This window comes from Scyliorhinus torazame, chromosome 12 (genome assembly GCF_047496885.1).
Source record: "Scyliorhinus torazame isolate Kashiwa2021f chromosome 12, sScyTor2.1, whole genome shotgun sequence".
Taxonomy (NCBI): domain Eukaryota; kingdom Metazoa; phylum Chordata; class Chondrichthyes; order Carcharhiniformes; family Scyliorhinidae; genus Scyliorhinus; species Scyliorhinus torazame.
Window position 1 is genome coordinate 143,020,368 of NC_092718.1, and position 15,352 is coordinate 143,035,719.

General features: G+C 39.1%; 1 protein-coding gene across 6 annotated transcripts in view; it reads left to right on the forward strand.

Moving 5' to 3' along the window:
• LOC140386629 (protein CASP-like) overlaps positions 1–15,352 on the forward strand; it is a 1,158,102-nt gene that overhangs the window by 873,750 nt on the left and 269,000 nt on the right. For 5 of the 6 annotated variants that reach the window (XM_072469114.1, XM_072469117.1, XM_072469116.1 and 2 more), the window contains one exon: positions 2,170–14,843. The exons of the other annotated variant lie outside the window; for it this stretch is intronic. In XM_072469114.1, coding sequence (XP_072325215.1) covers positions 2,170–2,956 — 787 coding nt within the window. In that variant the 3' untranslated portion in view covers positions 2,957–14,843. Of the gene's footprint in view, positions 1–2,169; positions 14,844–15,352 lie in introns of those variants that run through there. 6 annotated transcript variants of the gene reach the window in all.

Consider the following 15,352-nt stretch of genomic DNA (forward strand, 5'->3'; position numbering starts at 1 on the left):
GCAGGCAAATTTGCCTTAAACAGTAACAATTTCTTGTATGGATTTCACAAAACCTGTTGTGTAAACCCAGTAAAATACTGGTTTAGTATTTGCATTTGTTTCTTGAAAGCTTAAGAAGATGAACTTAACAGCGAAGTTAAATCATTTAGTTTGCCACTTTGGCAGTACAAGCTAGCTAACTATTTAAACAACTATTTCTGTAGCCCAATTTGTATTTAATTCTAATCCTTTCCTTAATCCCATCGTACAGGAATCTTCAACATTGTGGTATAGCACGTTCATCAAAGAGATCAGGCAATGGCAGTTCAATCAAGCTGTTTTGCTTTTATTTGTAATTTATTGTTTCACCATTGGCAGCTATGCCTTCAGCTCTGGAGTCCCCAATAAATCTCCCCACCTCTCTACTTCTCTCTGTTTGTTCAAGATGCTCTTAAAATCCTTTGACCAAGCTTTAGGTCACCTGTTTCAATATCTTTTTGTGTGCTTGATGTCAAGCTTTTGTCCAATAATGCCCCTGTGAAATGCGTAGGGAGGTTTTGATGTATTAAAGGTCCAAATAAATTCAAGATGTCTCTGGATTGAACCGTGGCCATCTAACATTATTTTGTTCAAATAATTTTAGATTACCCCATTCTCTTTTTCAATTAAGGCGCAATTTTTCAGTGGCCAAGCCACCTGCCTTACATACCTTTGGGTTCTGGGGATGAGACCCAGGCAGACACGGGGAGAATGTACGAACTCCACACGGACAGTGACCCAGAGCTGGGATCGATCCTGGGTCCTTGGCGCCGTCAGGCAGCAGTGCTAACCACTGTGCCACCATGCCACCCGCTATCTAACCACTAGTATCAGAGTTGAGGTACTCCAGCCCTGAGATTGCCCTGAATAGTCCAGCAGTGAAGTGTTAATCATAGATCATAAAATTTACAGTGCAGAAGGAGGCCATTTGGCCCATCGAGTCTGCACCGGCCCTTCGAAAGAGCACCCTACACCTCCACTCTATCCCAGTAATCCCACCTAACCTTTTGGACACTAAGGGGCAATTTATCATGGCCAATCCATCTAACCTGCACATCTGTGGATTGTGGGAGGAAACCGGAGCACCCGGAGGAAACCCATGCAGACACTGGGAGAAACTGCAAACTCCACACAGCCAGTGACCCGAGGCCGGAATTGAACCCGGGATCCTGGAGCTGTGAGGCAGCAGTGCTAACCACTGTGTCACCATAACAATGTGATAATACAAGACTTGCTTATCACACATCCAACATACTCATCACATTCTCATTTGCTGCAGATGTGAGACAATCCGAAGTGCTTAGGGACTCGACCTCTGAGCAGCTAGCCCATTTTTATTTTAGGAAAAAGAGGGGTCTAGTTTCTTATAACAAGAAATCTGGGGCATAAAAGAAGTTGACAATTCATAAACACCCTTCACTCACTACTGCTAACTTCAGGATGTGACTGTCTTTAGCAGGTATTGCATATTCTTAACGGATGAGATCAGGTGGGGTACACTGTTTTACCCAGTACAACACCTCCGTCATTTTAAGATACCAAATGCTCCTTATAACGAGTAATAACCTGAGAAATCCATGATATTTCAGCAAAAATCTTCAATACTTATGGACTCTCATTCAAATTCTCACATCTTCTGTGCACAGGGTTTAGTTTCTAACCTCTGCTTTAATTTATTTTGGTTATCTTACTACTGTCTCACTGACTAGCGGAAATAATCTATTTACCTTAGCATAACCACTCGGAATGTTAAACAGCAACATTTTTATATTTCTATTCCACCTTTAATATAATAAAACACCCTGAAGCACTTTATAAGATTCATGAGAGAACAAAGTATGATATTGAGCCACATAAGGAGTTATTAAATCAGCTTACCAAAAGCTTGGTCAAAGAGGCAGGGTTTAAGGAATGTCTATAGGGAGGAAAGTGAGGTACAGAGACAGAGAGATGTAGGGAGGGCGTAACCTCTTAACCAGAGCTTCGGACCTAAATAACTCTATACTGTCACTTGGTTAACCAAGGGGAGTATGTACATTTTCCTTCAAATATCCATAGAGTTGTAATGTAAATGTGATGAACAATTGAAAGAAAATCTCAGGAATAAGTAGGCTTTGTCTAATAATTTATTTTCATGTTGTTATGTTGCAGATCCCGCATTCGTAGGGAGCTGTTCATAGAAGAAGTGCAGGCAGGGCACCATGGCCAGACAGGACCCAGTGGCTCTCCATCTGTCAGAGGAAGTAGGACGGGTCACAGCTCAGAAGGGGAAAGCTGTGATGGAGGAGACTTAGAAGCAGTGACTGAAGAAAAGGACAATGTCATGGGAATGGAAAATTACAGCACTGGGTGTATAACCCCTCAGGGAGGGCAAATAGAGTCAGTTTGTAATGAGGATTCAGAGTCTGTTGTGCAGGCTGATATTAAGGATGCCACAGCGATTGATACAAAGAACTCATCCCATTTAGAAGGAGATGTCATGGTCTCTCCAAATGCTGAGAGTGAAGATGAGGGCATCATGAAGCATCCGGGCCGAAACAAGAGATTACACCGGGAAGCACATGCATCAGGAACATCCCTGGTGGAGTTCCAGAAAAGCCAGCCTTCGGTCCAGTCAGTTGTAGAAGAGGACAACTCTACCTCATCCGCCTCCACGTCGGCAACTGTAGCAGAGACCTCCCGAGATTTGAAAGAAGATACCTCTTTGATGCAGCAGGCAAGCAGTGGGCAGAGCACAGGTTGTGGGGGCACACCATCCTCTTCCACTAAAGGCTTTCAGAAAGGCCTGTTCAGCTTTTCTGACACAGCCTCACCTGCCCAAAAATCAAGCCTGCGAGAAAACAGCTTAAGGCGTAAGAAAGCAGCAAACTTGAATAACATTATCCACCGTTTGGAGAAGGCTGCAAGTCGGGAAGAGCCCATTGAATGGGAATTTTGAGATTAAATTATTAATTATGCACAACTCCCAAGAGTTAGGTATTAAGAGACCTTGGACATTCTGTACTCATTTTATCCTGTCACGCACTTAATGCCCTGCAGGCCACAGGGCAAAAATGCCATAGGCCAAGGTGCATATAGAAAAGGAGAGCATTAAGTTCCGTTCATCATTGCAATTTCAAAGCAAGAGAGTTGAAACATGCAGTTAAGATTTTGTACCCTGAAGTGTTTTTGTGTCATGACTGATTTTCAAACTGTCTGGGATTAACTGTTACAGCTTTGCCTTCCCCCCCCCCACCTCTGCCAAGTGGGCTTCAAGCAGCAACACCCATCGGCTAAAGAGGGGTCTCCTTTGCCATAAAATGGCAGCAGAGCGATATTACACTATTAACTTCTTAACCAGAAAAAAGATTGGAGAGTTTTCAAATGACTAGAATTTTGTAGCTGTTCAGTTGCCACTGAGAGATTGCACAGTCATCTGACTCTAAACACACTAGTTTGGTTTCTTAGATATTTTGAGAATTCTTGCTGTTTTAAACTTTGAAAGAGAAAAAAACACATTTAGTCCACTTATTTTTTAAAAAAAGGTCACGTAAAAAAAGATTTGTCAAAAAAGATGTGGTAGGTGAGTTAGTGTTTTCTTGTATGTGAATTTAGAATAATGATATGTAGTGCACATTGTTTCATAGCTTTAACTGACTCTGGTTTCTCTGCAGGCCAGGGTTTGTTTAATACACTCCATTTTAGGCCAAATCAGGACAAGATCTGAACCTAGGTATTTTATAACCTGCTTTTTAACCTCTAAACCACAAAAGCACGCTGATCAGACCTCATATTGTCTTTATGTGTGAGAGAGAGAGAGAGAGAGAGTGTGTGTGTGAGAGCAAGTTATATGTGTGTGAGTTCTTAGGTCTGGCTGATTTCATACGTACCAGTGCACATTTAGAGTGCGTTACTGCCACCCTTTTCTCAATAAGCTGTGTCATCAGTAAGGCATGTATGAGTTAGCTTGTCACAAGTTACATATTTTTTTCTTGCCATATCTTTAATTAAAACTAACAGTAGATGATTTCAGTATACAAGAATATTTTTGTGCTTATTTATAGGTGCTGTTTTTTTCTATCCATTGTTAGGAAGGGATGAAAGGGAGCAAGTCTTGTTCTAGAAGGTCAGACTGCCGGCAGTATTTGGGATATTTTACAAGTTTCACTGGATAAATATTGGCTCCTTGACATCTTTCAAGCTCCAAATTATTGATTAGACGTTGTTTCTCGGTGTAAATTGCATCATGATTTTTGTGTTGGTCTTTTAGGTCAGAATCCATTGAAGTAACTGTGTAGCACAATCATAACCTGTCATTTTAATTATAATATATGAATTCTGTTTTCTATAATAATTATGGTTGAGGAGTTATATACCTGATATTGCACCACAGTGAGTTGTGTGTAGTTTTTGTAGCAGATTATGACTGTTTATAGGGAAAATTACATTACCTGCATGTTATGTTAATTAATCATATATTTCATACATACAATTGTACATGTAGATTGAGCACTTAGCTGTTAAGTACTGGTGGTGCTGATTCAACTCCAGCTAGTCACAGGGAAGGGCTCTAGGAGGCTGCAAGGCAGTGAGTTAGAATGAAATCCTCCAGCAAATGTTGTTCACAAGATAGCATTCCTTGATATCAAGCTGCATATACTGAATTTTATCATTTGCAAATAATATGAGGTGGAACTGCCTTTTCCCAAAATAACTGTGCTAGGCAGGAGCACAAAAAACAGATTGCACTGATACAAGTCCCTCTTCCCCCAGTGTTGAAGTGCAAAATAGCATTGCTCATAAATGTTTAATTAGCAAGGGCAAGCTTAATTTATTTTCTCTCTCGGTCTCCCGGGTCCATTCACCAACCCCAGCTAAAGGGTGAGAGAGACCAGCGACTCCCAGTGCTCCAATGGGCAGTCCTGAGGAATGGTCCAGGGATAATCCCGATATTTCACTTTCTCCTGTAGAGAAGTGGTTTAAGATCCACTCCATAATTTGATCGTCCCTAATATCAAGATGTCAGTGACTCAAAGAATTTAGCCTGTGTTCCTTCCCCATTCTGACCGCTTACTGCCCCCACTATTGCCCCAATTAACCAGAGAACGCAGAGTAATGCTGCACTTCATGAGCAAAGTGGCCTCTACCCGAGTACTTTTATCACAAAATCTTTGGATTGAGCCTGTGGTAAATAAAATGGTAATCAACAGAATATTTCAGAACGGTTGACACTTACCATGCTCAGTTTTCTAGTTGCTGCCCTCATGCACCAAGCATTATAATGACTGGTACAGCAGTACAATTGCTCCTTACAATTCTGTATTAGCGTTGAGTATCATTTAAACATAGCTTTGCACAATATTGGCATGTTGGAAGTTATCCTTTGGTTGCAGATGTGGGGGATTATTGCCAGACCACTTTGTACCATTAGGAAGAAAGGGCTGGGAAGGAGGGTTGAAGGACCAGGCCCATGGTCTTGACACTGTTCTCATTTTGCTAACTTTGGCAAAAAAATACATTTTCTAAGTACATTTTCGTAACTATTTTTGAGAAATGGTAGTCTGTTAATCTGTTGTTTCATCCTCTCCTAAAGCATTCATGCCCCTTTTCAAATTAGTCCACTTTGCAATGCATGCTTAAGGCTGGACAACTCAGGAAATTAAACCTTAATTGGAATATAATATAATCGATGTAAATGTAACTTGAAGCTTCAGATTTTGATACTATTTCTTAGAATGTAATAACCTTATCCCAGGAACGTTTACAGTAATGTGTATTTCTGCAAGGCCCACATTTGGGTTTGAGAATAGCTGTTCAACTGTCCCATAGCCACTGTAATGCAATTATTAGAAATACTCAGAATAATATTGAAAGCTGACACCTTGCTGAGATAAATGGGGCCACATTATTTTTTTACAACTTTTTGCTGTACAGCCTATGTAGAGAAATGAAAGGGACACTGTATCGGCAACAGTATTTTTAGCAGGCCGTCATACAGTTTTGTTTGTTTTAATTTTCTATTTTGTCCCTTATATATTCCATAATTATTTGTAGCTTTTGGCCCATCACTGCTGTTTAAGTTTTAATATTATGTTGTAATTCATAAAGAGTGCTTCATAATAATTTGTACATAAAACTGAGGTGAACAACTACAAAATGCAGATCACCACCTTGGAAAATGTGTGGACCCTAAAAGCAAATAGTTTTTACTGATTTGCAAGGTCCAGTACTTAATAATCAGAGCTGTGTTGAGTTTAATTCTAATGCTATTGGAATGAAGTATCCTCCGTAGAAAAGTCTTAAAATTGATTTTTATTTTGTAAATAATTCTTGAAGCTGACATCCTGAGAACAATGTTGTTAATTTATTCATTTTAAATTTTGTCTGACTGCCTGGCAAATCCAGACATTTTATTTTGAGAACTATAAAAGTCCATTGATTATCCCATTCTTCATCCCTGTAATTGAAACCCAGGCTGGAATTCTTCGGCCATTCGCAGGCAGGGGTATTCTCTGATCCTGCTGGCAGCGCACCCCTGCCCGCAGGTTTCCCGGCGGCTTGGCTTCAATGGGAATTCCCATTAGCAGCGGCGGGAGCAGAGGATCCCGCTGCCAGTAAATTGTGCGCCGCGGCTGGGAGGCCTGAGAATCGCGCCCCTCTCCCATTCACAATACTTTTACATTGGCTGCTTCAACTAAAAAACATAGTATTGCATTTCAGGTGATGTGTTTAGTTTATTACATGAATAAGTGAATATTAATCTGTTGTTATATTCAGATGCTGCATTTTAATTTGCATTTTAGGGTATGGTTTCCAGGCATTTTAAATATATGTATGTGTAATAAGTTTTACTTTTTTTATTTAGATAGTTTGGAGGGAATGGTAAACTGCATTTCATGTCAAGATGTGCACCCTTTTAATCTCACCGGTTCGTCTGGTCAGAGTGAAAGATTTGTAACCTGTGATTTTATACTGTGTATTTATGGATTCTATGTTTTATGTAACTTTCCTCCTGAGGAAACTAACAATAACTGTGGGCCCCTCTAATTTTACAAACTTCAAAAGTACATAAATTTGTTGATTTTGCTTGCAAACAGTTTGGCAAGAAAGTCTTTCAGTTCTCCAAAGTGAAATAATATGGTTGGAAAATGTCCAAATGCATTGGCAACCATAGATCCTTGCCGTAAGAATAGAGGGACCACACACTGAGATACTGCCCCCCCATTAGAAAAAGACCCAAAAGGCTGATTGGACTCGGTGATGTTTTCCATCACCATTAATTGTGTCTGTTATATTTATGCTTCCGCAGTGTTGTAAAATATTTGTAGTTTGGGTAAGTTTCAGTTCTACAGAAAAGCTAGATTCTGCATGAAGATTTTAAAAATGCTATGTCGGGCACTTCATATGCACCATTTCCATTTACTTACCGAAACCGAAGCATGTTATTCATGAAGGTTACCATAAAAAGCTTTATGCTGTAGTGTTCTATCCACTAGATGCTAGGTTGAGACTCTTATCAACACGCATCCCATTTTTGACCCATAACAGGAAATATGATCTTTGTAACTCTCCCTCGTTCACCCTGCCATAATCTTTACTTTGGGTGGGATTACGCCCAGATCTTCTGAGATTACTGTCTGCACTACCAAGCCACCTTAAAAGACAATAATTAAAGCAAATATTCCTGCGAACCCCAGCTCAATTTGTGCATGCCAGCATTTAATGCTAACATTTCAAGCTCGTGCAAGTAGCAGGAAGCAAAAGAGCAAAATTCTTGTGTGCCTTGAATAGGTTAGTATGCTAAGAATGAAAGAGTAAGACTCTTATCATACCCACAGTTACCCGTGATTGCTGTCACTGAATTGGCTGACAGAAATACATGCAACAGCCAGAACAAAGTAGAATACATTCCCCAAAGCACTTAGAGCGTATTTTATTAAGAATATATTTTTAAAACCTGTTGTGATGCAGTCACGTAAGCACAAAATTTGTAATATCTGAAGTAGTGGAAGGAGAAAAAATTCTGTTCAGAGCCTTCGAAGTATTTTTCTATAAAACCCTTTTTAATGGTGGCTTCACCAACATATTTTGATGGTGAACATTTTCTCTCAAAAGCACTATTATAAAAAGCAATATCGACATTCCGTGGATTTATAATTGCAATTTTTGTAAAAATTTCTACTCTGAACTCTTTAAAAGATGCTTTCATTGTTTGCTGTCCAACAGCAAAAATGCACTCAATTCTCCATGACTTCTTGAAATTGACAAGCACAGCAGATCAATCTCAGATTGGTTTGATACCTGTGCTGAGGCTCCATATGTAAATAAACCTTCAACCATAAGTTCTGGAAAATGGCCGCCTTTTATTGCCAATACTTTTCTATTGAAATAACACAAGGTACACACTACATCATTTTCATGTAGCATATTTATATCTCGAGATCCAAAACCAGCTGTTTCCTTTGGGAGAATCTGTTTAAGAAAGAATATAGGAATCACTTGTATTGAATCTCTACAGTTTCTCGGAACTGTTTTCTTAAACATATAAGGTATAACTGTTTTCTTTAAGTTTAGAACTTCCAACTTGTTCTTCAGTTATCTGATTCATTCAGTAACCTTGAAAAAGGTGGGTAGAATTCCTGAGAATAAACATTGACGTTATTGCTTCCAGTGCATTCATTGTGCAAGCCCCATTGTTTTGAGGACTGTTGGAATGTGTCCTCAAGTAAGATGTTAAAAATGGCCCAAGCTTAACATTTGATATAATGGCCGGAATTTTGCGGCCATTCGCTGGGAGCGGGATTCCCTGGTCCCACCTGCAGTGCAGTGCCTATGGGTTTCCCGGCGGCTTGGGCTGGCTTCAATGAGAACTCCCATGGTTAGCAGCGGGAGTAGAGTATCCCGCTACCAGCGAACGGCGCGTCGCCTCACACTGCCAGGAAACATGCGGCTGGGAGGTCAGAGAACCAAGCATTAGTGATGTAATTAATTTGTGCCCATTATCCACTAACAGAGTATGTCTCCCAAATACAAACTGGAAATGCTGGAAATACTCAGCATGTCAGGCAGCATCTATGGAGAGAGAAATAGAGCTAACCTTTCACATCGATGACCTTTCAAAGAATGTTAATTCTGTTTCTCTACAGATGCTGCCTGACCTGCTGAGTATTTCCAGCACATTGTGTTCCTGTTTCAGATTTCCAGTATCTGCACTATTCTGCTTTTCTGTTATTGGTCATAATTTAACACATGAAATACAGAGAAATGGTATTGAGTATACCACTAGTTAAATGATATGAAGCAGAGTACCATGAGAGGGATATTCGGCAAAATGGATATTTCAAGGAGCTTTACCCTACACCTGTTTGGAGAATGTTTCTTTTAAGTCAACACTTAAGTTTTTATCTGTGAAAATGGAATCACCAACATCATTGATCTGAAGAATATTCTGTTGAGATAACCCTCATTGCCAGTAGTATGCTAGATCTTCTATCTTCAGTGTGAAATTGTGGGCCCTAACATTTCTTTGGTTTGTGATCATTAGTTTATTCTGTGTAGCTCGGGCTTTGGCATATTCACAACTGCTGTTTTGAATTCACTTCAATGGCAAGTGGAGTTGGGTTGATTTAGATAACTAATTAAAGGATTACCATGTTCCTCCAATTCTTCTCCCTGATATGGAATACACTGCCCTTGCCAAGACTATCATCTAGTAACCTAATGAGAATGATACAAGTTTCAATATTGAGCTAAGACATAAACATGCAAACAGCTCTCTGGGATTGCTACTATAATATTATTTGTATAATTGTTGGGTTTGATTTCCTCATTGCTACATTCAACAATTTATTCCTTCAATGCTCTGCCAACTTTACCAAACCCATCAGAAAAGATACAATGACCAGTACAACTTTTTGTATTGCACTTCTGTCAAAAACTGCTCAAAGACAAAATTTTCTTTATACATAAAGTTAGCTTCAAAGAGAGGAAGCTTCTCATATATATAAGCAACCACGTTGAAATATTGACCTTTTGCTAATCGAGGGCCAGGATCTACATGTTTTGAGGCAAGTGAGAGCACAGTTGCTTCATCAATGGGCAATGTCATGGCTTTTGAAATAGCTAACAATAACCCAAATTATCTGAGTATTAATATGTTTTACTTTGATGTTTATTTGGAAGAATTACCCCATTCCTTCAATTTCCAATGGTCTTAAAAACCTCAATTTTTCTCTGCATGAATGTATCAATAAAGCTCACCTCAAAACAACTCAATCAATTGACTAAATCATCACTATAAGTATTTATTTGCAACTGTATGTCACAGATACAATTTTCCAGCACTTTTCCCCATATGTAAATATACAGCACTAAGATTTGAGGCTAGGATCAGTGATTGCTTTGTTACAATTAGTATCAATAATAGACTTTAAAGCAAAATGTGCTTTAACGACTGAAACTGTTGGAAATACATAGAAAGTCATTCAACATCTGAAAAAGAAAGTTTTCCTGTTTCTCATTGACTCTTCGGTTTGGCCCCTTGAACATCTGCACTTTCGCCCCAACTGCCAATAAACAAATCCTCATTCCACCATAGTCCTGCCACTTACCCAATGCCCACAAGTTCTTTGTTCCTCTAACTCTGATTCTCCATGCACATATCCCAATAGCAACAGAGCTTTCTTTAACAATTCCGCATTCCCAAATTACAAGCATTCTCGGAACCTAATTGTTTGCGTGCGTGTGCAGCATATCTTTGGTCATCGACAAACTTCCCCTAGCCATGTTCTTTGTCTATATGGAATGTTGTAATGACACAATATAAAAGTAAGGTTGTATGTTACTTTAAAAGGTCCAAAGATGCGCAGGTTAGGTGAATTGGCCATGCTAAATTGTTTCTTAGTGTCCAACAGTTAGGTGGATCAACCATGCTAAATTGCTCCTTCGTGTCCAAAGGTTAGATGGGGTTGCGGGGATCGGGCGGAGGATTGGGCCTAGGTCAGGGTGCTCTTTTGAAGGGTCAGTGCAGACCCGATGGCCAAATGGCTACAGGGATTCTATAACTTAATGAGGGCTGGTTTCTGATGTTTTATCAACAGATGTCTGGAATATTTGTTGTGTTCATATAAAGCTTTGGACATGATTTGTCGATTGCTGAGTACCAATGTCAAATATATAGCCAAATGCACCGATTTCAAATGCAGTTTCTTTTAAATTCAGTATCAGGATCACCAACAAGACTGTAATTTATTGTTGATTTGCAGTTACCCTAAAAAGGTGAAAATGCCCCTTCTTGAACTGCTGCAGTTCTTTGTAACAGTTTAATACAACTGAGCTACAACTTTCAGAGCCTAGTTGGGAGTGAAATCATGGTCGGAGACTAGGGCCACATAGAGGTCAGGCAGGGTAACGACTGTCGTCCTTCTTCCCTAAAGCTCAGGAGTGAAGCAGGTGGATCTTAAGACAATCTGGCAGCTTCACTGATGGCAGATATTTTTTAAATTTCTAGCTTTATTAAACAAATTATCCAACAGCCCTGGTGGGATTTGAACTCGTGTTCATCTGGATTATTATTCCAAATTTAGAGTTTTCATCCTGTAACAACCACTACACTTGCTACTTAGCATGTCCCGTTAGAAATTTCTAATTCACTTCCAGCATGCTGTATGCACCTGGATATATCAGATTTTCATTTCCTCCCCCTTTTGATGCTCAAGATAGATGCCTGCATGGCTTAACCTGTTGCAAAGAAGGCTGATTTATTGAAAAGTTGAGAATAGTTAATGGAGTGAAGGTCTGTCCTTATATTGATTATGATGAAAAACAATTGTTAATTTGTTAGTAATACTTTTAAACAACCAATAACAACACAATTGCTTTAATAATGATTAATAAATAATGGGGAGGTCAGTAATTCTGGAACCTAAAACTCCCTGTTTGTCAAAGACTCCACCATCAAGGTGTGCTCTATTTTAATCTGCTGTTTTTCATTTAAGAATCCTTAAAACCCACACTAATTGGAAGGGAGGTATATAATTTTAACACATTCATATTTATATTTATACCTAGCATATAATCTCTAGTGTCTATTTTGTGAGATTAATAGCTGCAGCGATGTCAGTAGCAAAGGTTTTACAGTCCAGTCTAAAAGATGCTAAAATAATTCAAAAGTATCCTCTTTAGATAATACGTGGTGATTTTGGTTTTAATCAACTTTCACCTCATTCTCTTCACACAAAAGAGCTATTTTATGGCCAGGAAAGCAATCTTGACATAGTACTTCCTTGGGAGACAGTTACACTTAATCTACAATTGAGGACCGTACTGATAACGTTGACCAGGTTATGATACAGGTCCCAGTAGGTCTCTATTCCCTTGTTTTGCAGATTTGTAATTTCCTTATGTATCCCCAAGTTTTAATTTTTAATATATGTTGGTAACTGTGTGTTCAGGTTTCGGCTAAAGTTTACTGGGTTGTGTTTTTCTAAATATTAAGTATTGCAAGGTTACAAAAGCAAAAAGTAAAATGATACAATTACACCTTGGCAAACAATAACGGTGCACTGTCTGATTTTATACCAATTTTCACCGATGTGAAAGTTTGAACATTTTATCGAAACACCTAAAGACATAAGAATTTAAAGCCTGGTTTATTTTCCAGTATTTTATTTCATATCACACACATCCGTTTTCAGCTGGGGAAGAGGAGTCAAAAGTAGCTCACAGAAACGATCAGTCATGTACAATATTAGCATAAAAAGGATATAACATAACTAGATTTCTAAAACACCTGAGAATCTAGTAATTCTATAAAGACAGCACTTTTGACTTATTTGGTCACTAAGCATTTACCAGGGCCTTGGATTTCTCCACATTCACCATCTGGTGGCAGCTGCACTTCCTGTGAGTTTGGATGAATATGTTGTGGCACACACGCTTAGTGACAGCCTAACTGAGAAGAGGAACAATTCTTCAAGGTGAAGGGAATGGTTTTTATATGGACAGTAGTGGCTCTGCATTTTCTCTAGTGAAAAAGTCAACTCTGAATTTTAGGCCAAGCATAGCACCATTGAAGTACAGCTCAAATATTGACTTGTGAGCTGCATTCATTATTGTCTAAGTTGGAGGGGAGCATGATTTATCCTCAGGATTTAGAAAAGAAATAAGAAGTGATTAAAAATGTATAATGTATGGAATGAGCTGCAGGGTCGCGGCGTGTCCGAGGTTTAGAAGTGTAGGTACATCCTGTACTTGTTTATTGGTGTTAGTATGTACCTGCTCTCACTGCTTCACTCTCAACAAAGACCCTGAAAATGTCACCTAAATCCTACATTCAAAAAAAGCAAGGTGCATATATTGTAGGGTCTCCTTTAGGTTGATCTGGGGCCAGTATTCATCATTGTCCTCTTAACAAGTGGAAATCATTATGAGAATGGATATGGCTGAAAGGTTTTAATATATTTAGGAAGAAGGCTGAAATGGACAGTTCAGTGCCCTGAATGTTGGTTTGTACAGGGTGATACTCTGAGACAATGTACCACTCTTTTAGAGCCCACTTTCCCATTCTTGCAATGTGCCCAAATGCGATATAACAAATTGACACCCTTGGCCCAATCTCATTCTCATATATGAACCATCTTGGCCTGTTTGCAGGCTGCTGTCCCTCGAGTTGCAGTAATACCATGAACTGCAGTGCTCGCTATCAACGGTTTATTTTGGTTGGTTTCAACAGAATAACATCTATTGTTAACCTCTCCAGCATGAATTGTAAGTCCATGATTCATGCTGTGTTCAAGAGAACAAGCAAGTTAACATTTCAAGTCTCACCATTTATTCAGTTTTGAAGAATGGGTTACATTTGAAACTTTAACTTATCACTTCTCTCCTCGGATGCTGACTGACCCACTGAATGTTTCTGGCATTTTGTTTTGGATTTCCAACATTTGCAGTTTTTCCCTTTTACATTGTACAGATCATATGACATTGAATGGCAGATTAGCCTAATTTATGTCTGTTGAGCTTGGTCAGTTGGTTGTTACGTTGCGTGGTCGTACGTTTTATGTAAAACTGACTTATAGTTTATATGTTTAGGTGAGACAGTGGTTGTAACATTTGTTCCAGCCTCCTAGAGCCTCCTACAGCCAAGTTGTTGAATACTGAGTAGAAAGAATAGAAGGTTTTATTTGCAAAGCATTTTTTCTTTTTATAGGGGGAAGGTGGTGGGAATTCATGGAACTGTACGTGATTCATTTGCAATAATGACTTGCCATTGATAGACAGTGTCTGAACTGCTCCATGTACTACTGCAGCACACGTGTGGCACACTGACCTGGACTATTTTATTTAGCTTATCTCTCTCTCTTTCCCCCCCCTCTGCAAAAGTGTGTTGTGGTGTCTCGCAGTTTAGCAGTAATTCTTTTTGCTATCATGCACTAAATGTCTTAGACTTTTTTTAGAATTTGCTGTTCACAGGTAGTCACAAAGAAACTTCACAAATAATAAACCCAGTTGACCAAAAAAGTTGTCATTTTTGTGCACACAGCTTTATGCCACCTATTCTTTTCACTGTGATCCACGTTTCGTAATTGTTTTTTCTTGGTATTTGTTAGAAACTGGTTGAAACTTTTCTGTATGGCTGGCAGTAGTGGAATCTACTCCGTCCATTGGCAGAACTAGCTTTCTTTCTGTCTCTGGTGATTAGCCAAATAGCATACTCTGTTCTCAGCACTGTAAGCAGTCCCTATATGATATGGAGAAGCAATATCACTGTATGAAACTCACATGATGTATTATTCACTAGCACCCTAGGTGTGATAATTGAAGTAAATATCTTTTATACAAACACAGTACTGGCCTGCATTGTCTTTATTTATGCATAAAGCCTTGAAGAAAAATGTACTTCCTGATGTTACACAGAGGCCACATTCTCGTGTTATTTCTGCTGTATCAAAAATATTTTTTGAAATCCTTTGTCTTCTTTTCCTTTTATAGGTACAAAGGCACTCACTCTGAAAAGATTGAGCCTTACATGTAACATTTTTAGTTTAACCCTGAAAGGGGAACAGACAAACTCAGACTAGAACTGTTTCACATTGAGGATAATGTTTGTACCCCCACTAACCAGGAGCAGCTGCTTGGTTCTTCTCTCCTCACAGAAATGGCAGGACAGTCACATTGACTGTTTCACACCTGCCTGATGGAGACCTTCTGATCAACAGTCAGACCAGTCAATTACTTCTAGTTATAATCTGGTAAGAAACTCCAACCTGCTTATTCCTTTAATGTGAATTTTCAAAAACTGGATATATCCACCTTTAGTTAACTTGTGGTTGAATTGGAACTGGTTTTATGCTTC